This window comes from Morone saxatilis, unplaced genomic scaffold, assembly GCF_004916995.1.
Source record: "Morone saxatilis isolate NCDOM2014 unplaced genomic scaffold, NCSU_SB_2.0 Contig17, whole genome shotgun sequence".
Lineage (NCBI taxonomy): Eukaryota > Metazoa > Chordata > Actinopteri > Moronidae > Morone > Morone saxatilis.
Genome location: NW_023339729.1, coordinates 10,514,017 through 10,519,435, shown reverse-complemented (window position 1 = coordinate 10,519,435; position 5,419 = coordinate 10,514,017). Strand labels below are relative to the sequence as shown.

Sequence of the window (5,419 nt, the reverse complement as noted above, 5' to 3'; positions counted from 1 at the left end):
AAGCAGATGAGAGGAGAGCCGGGCTGTGTGATTCTGGCTGACAGATACATTGGAACGCCCTTAGCGCTTCACATATAGCAGCAGCACCAATCGCCCATGTACGCATACTAATTACACTTTGATACGGATTTCAGCTATGAAACCAAATCTTGAGCAGTCTGACTTTCTGTGGACAAGTCCATCCATCCATCCATCCTTCTATTCATTATCCATCAATGTGCCCACGACGAATCCATCCATATCCACCCGCCTGTCAATTTATGTAGCTTTCACATACATTAACAGGCAGCACACGTGTATATCTGTTCCCACTCTCCACCTTCATTTGCAACATCCACCAACCTGAATCTGACTTGACACATACTTCACATCCCACATGCATTAACATTCATTTAGTTATATAATGAAACAGGATGACACTGTGCATCAGTGTTCAATTCTTTCTGAAGTGTCTCTTACTGGACATGCTGAGAAGCTTTGTTTTACATCAAAAAAGGAAATGCCTGCAATCACAGCAGGAGACTGAAACTGAATTTATGATTACATTTTACATTGACAGCTATATATTTGCCATCATTATAATGATATCCTGGATCATATTGCTCCCAAAACCTGAACCAAACCATCATCTGCTATCCACTGCAAATAACCCTTGTGACTTGTCATATGAGGGAAAATTTGTGATTTCCTATTTGTCATAATGAATTTTAAAAGTTGTCTTTTATGTGAATTGGAGCTGCTTGAAAGATGAAAGACAGTTTCAAGTAATATCTCCTGTCCTCTCATCTAATGCTGTTTATTTTGAGCTGCTCTTTTGGGGGTCGTGGGGATTGATAAGTCACAATACGATGATGTATGGATCATGATCATGTATTTCTCTCTCTTCTTAATTCCTCTCATTTGTCTATTTCTTCTTCTCCCTGCTCAACTTCATCTCCTCTCATCTTTTTCTTCTCCTCTCATCTACTCACCATCTAATTTTCAAAGTAAAGAGCTGAGCGTCAGTCTGGTGTCACATGGGGATACAATGTGTGTTATGGTGTCTGTTTATTTTGGTTTTCAATGCAGATGTGTGTCCACCACCTGAGTTTTGATAATGACCACCTCATCATGTTGACATTATTTATGTCAACATTATTTATTATTTCATGTAATATTGCTTACGTGTTACCATAATGGTCACTATAACAAATAAACTAGTGAAAGGTAAATCCTTAAAATGTTTATAAAATATATGAATTATAAATTGAAAATGGTCCTAAATGTGATTTATAAATATCTTCCTTACTTTCCATTTTTGCCATTTTGTGGTGAAAACAGCCAGTAATTACTGTAAGTAATTGTAATGTTTTCTTGTATTGGTGGTTTTTTGTCTTTACCAACCTCTATGTATATCACCACATGCACCAAAAATAAAAATCATGCTATTTATATATTGTATATACAGTCTAATTTAGAGTTTTGGTTCTGCTGAGAGCATTGTTAGATCACAGCTGATGATGTAATGGTAACCTTGGTAACGTGGCTCTAGTAGCTGTTGTTTTTATGGCTGTCAAGACATTATGATGTTAATAAAGTTAGGTCATGCTGTGCAGGGCCTCCAGGCTTTGGTGCACCATGGGATTGATTGATGACTTTGTTGTCAGTTCAATCTAAGAAATGCACTGGAAAGGGGGAGGGGGAGGGATAAGTGTAGGACAGAAGTAGGGAGGGATGAAAAGGGGAGAACAAAATGGATTGGTTAGGAACCGAGAGCTCAAAGGAAGAAAGAAATGAAGTAAGTGAGCCTAACCCTAACCCTAACCCCTGTGGACAAAAGCTGTATTGTTTCAACTGCCTCTTTTTATTGATTTCAAAAGGAATCCGACTGAATTCAGGTGGCAGGCATTAAGAATAAGTATTTAGCTGACAGTCTTGTGTGGTTATGTAGTTCATATAAAGACATCAGTAGTAAATTGAGACTGTTCCATAACCAGCTAGAACCTCCTTGTTGTATGTTTAGAATAAGAGAAAATAATCAATGTTGAAAGATTAATGAAGAGAGTGAGGGCAAGGACAGAAATATGCTTTAGATTTGAATTAAGAGGGAAGGAAATTACTGAAAAATATTAGAAATGACAATGGCAAATAAAGATGGAAGGAAAGGTAAAGGAAGAAAGCAAGGATAGAGCCAAGTGAAGGAGTGAGATGGAAGACAAGGCTGACAAAGGAGTGGTGTGGGGCATTTTGTGTGACAAAAGGCTGTGTGAAAAAGTATGACAAATATGATATTCGAAATTGAGGAACTGTGGGGGAGGAGAAAAGGAGTTGAATTGAAAACCATGCATGGCTGTGACACAAGCACACATACAAGACAATAAATGAGGCAGTGACAGAAGTCAGAATGCTTACAGTAAAACACCAATCAGTAAATGCAAATAAAAAAGACACACACAAAAAAAGTGGCCACAGACTAATCATTGGCTGATTCACATTCTTGACCTTGAGAAACACCCATGAAAAAATTGATACACACACACACACAAATATAAATCTGCACCTATTGATGAGTTCGGTACATGCAGGAAAAATTATTAGCATTCCAGGGCGCCACAGAAAACTCCAGTACACACAGAATACATAACAGCACAGGTACACACACACTGCTATCGATTCTGTGTGGATGTTGAATACTGAGATAAAATGATCAGCAGCCCATTCCAATGCCCTATTCCACAGCAAAACCCAACTATTGATTTATATGCATTGTATCTGCACAGACAACAGATGCACCCAAAAAGCGAAACAGATGTACCAGCTGAGAATATTGCAGGATCATTTCTTCATTGTGAAAAGGCAAAACATCATTAATTCATTAGCCCACTTGACAAACATTAAGCCCTTTCCACTTGGCATTAATATGTGTCTCATATCCAGCTTGTGCCTAAATATAAATTAATTGGATTGCATTTAAACCAAATATTAAATGCATATTTGGTATGCACATTAAAAAGTGGCTTCATCCTTCCTTTGCCAAAAAAAAAGATTGTGATATATATCATATCCTTTCATCACCTATCTTAAATTGGATCTTAAATGCTCTGTTTGTCTTCTTCTCCATTCTTAACAAATATATTGCTCTGATAAAGTTTTAATCATTGCTACACATAGACACACTGAATTTAGCTTAGCAGCCAAACATATAACTGTGCACCTCCAGAGATGTTTTGGTTGATTGGGTCTTCATTGCATCTTGGGTGTATTTCTGATGTGTTTTTGCTCTGTCTGAGCAAGTTCAGTCACCGAATACATATGTTAATTCACATGGAAAATGGCTCCTCGAGTGTAAAAGAAAACATAGCACTGTGTTAGAATCTGTAAAACACCACCACACTGTAGAACTGGTTGGACTGATGTTGTTGGAGTGAGATCATTGATTATTCTGGAATTTAGGTTTTAGCCTATAACCGTTTTTGGTGAGATGCTGTTAATATTAACTGCTAAGTTACAAAGTAATTTAAGCCTTTTAAAAATATACATAAACTGGTGTATCAGTAAAATCAGTGTATTTGTATTATTAATTAGGATGGGAGAATGTAAAGTTTGGGCAAAACCAATAATATATCTGTAGTCAGATTATGCATTCGCATAATATCTATAACGCAATCTCAAAACACTCGACAGTAGTTTCATTTTACAACATTTAGAAGGTAGAACAAGACCTTTGGCTTTTGTGTCTGAGAAACAGGACCCATGTGGAGATACAGATAACAAGTTGATATTTGCCTCTGAAACTCTTGAAACAGGCCAAGTCTGCATTTTCTTTTATTTATTTTTTCTGCAGCCAAAGCAGAGTCAGCATTTTTGTTTTCCATCAAGGCTTGTTGGTATCATCATGTGAGACTATATGGAGAAAAAGCATTGCAAGGGGGGAAAAAATCAAGTTGGTGAGGTGTTAAGGTCATGCAGCCTCAGCAAATAAAGACATAATGTGTGTGTGAGAGAGAGACTGATAAAGAGAGAGAGAGGTGCAGAAGTGAGATAGGAAGTGAATTAGGGAGCGACAGGGGAGAGAGAGAGAATTGGAGGTACAGAGCGCAAGGTGAGTGAGAGAGAGAGTTAGAGAGTCTGAGATGGACAGAGATAGTAGTGCCTTGCAGCCAGTGTCCATATCTCTTGCCACCATTGACTTCTCCTGCTGCACTACAACTAATGGACTCTGTCCTCCTCTGCCATCTTATCTGCCCCCCTCTCTTTCTCTCTCTTTCTCTCTCCTCTCGCTCCTTTCTATCTCTTACTACTTGATGCCACTTCACCGCCTCACCTCTATCTAATTTTTATCATGCTTTGGTCTTTCTCTTTCACGCTCACCACTGCTCTCTCATGCCTTTCCTGCTATCTCTCACTATCTCATTTTCTAAGTTGTTCTGTTTTTCCTCTTTCCACCTGTTTAATACTGTTTCCATCTTCCCCACCACCAGGGACAATACCCCAAAAGTTCAACCTCTTCTCTCTCTCTCTCTCTGGCTTATCTTTGTCTGCACTGCATGGGTGGAAACGGGAGGAATAAATATGCTTTTTATCTTTGCGTTTTATCTTCTTTCTTTTTTTTCTCCTTAACATCTCCTTGGATGCTTGTCTAGCATCTGTGCAGAGCTGAACAATTGCAGATTTTCTACTCCAAAATAATAAAAAACAACAAGTTACAAAAATGTTAGTGACTCCAGCCTCTGTATAAAGAAGGAATACATTATATATTTCTGGGATTCACTTAAAAGCTGTGCACAGTGTGGAAGAGATCTCAAAATTGGATGTTTTATACATATGGGCCATTCTCACATATATTTTTCATGTTTGTGTCCCTTTCAGATGACCCAGGAGCAGTACATCCTTGCGGCGCAGCCCAACCCACTCCACCAGCGGGGGGCATCGGTTTGTGGTGCCCAGGTTTACCCAGCAGTGGGAATCTACGGCTGGAGGAAGAGATGCTTGTACTTCTTCATCCTACTCCTCCTCGTCACCATGATCGTCAACCTGGCACTGACCATCTGGATCCTCAAAGTCATGAACTTCACTCCGGTAAGAAGCGTTTGTGCAAATGTCATTAAAATGCCAGGGTGTTATATGGTTTTGTGGTTTATGGGAGAAAGCTATAAGATGTGGTTTAAAAGGTCTGCTGTAATGTAGCACAACATGAGAGTGATGATAAAATCAACAACGGTTCATCAGGAGTGAGTATGTGTGTGTGTGTGTAAAATAGTTGCCCTATAATATCAAGTGGATGTTGTCCTTGTGGTGTCCACTATTGATCGATAGGAAGACATATTTTTAGTTAAATTAATACTACACTGGTTAGCTAATTATAACTCTTATTAATTTATTAATATGAAATAACATTTGCAATTTCAGCAGTGTACTGAATTGTAACTGATGAATTGTC

General features: G+C 38.4%; 1 protein-coding gene across 1 annotated transcript in view; it reads left to right on the top strand.

Moving 5' to 3' along the window:
• Positions 1-4,845: 4,845 nt before the first annotated feature.
• Positions 4,846-5,419, top strand: part of LOC118327190 (zeta-sarcoglycan) — a 144,551-nt gene continuing 143,977 nt past the window's right edge. Inside the window, exon 1 of the mRNA XM_035660459.1 lies at positions 4,846-5,058. Within this exon, the coding sequence (XP_035516352.1) occupies positions 4,849-5,058 (210 nt within the window). The 5' untranslated portion in view covers positions 4,846-4,848. The remainder of the gene's footprint in view (positions 5,059-5,419) is intronic.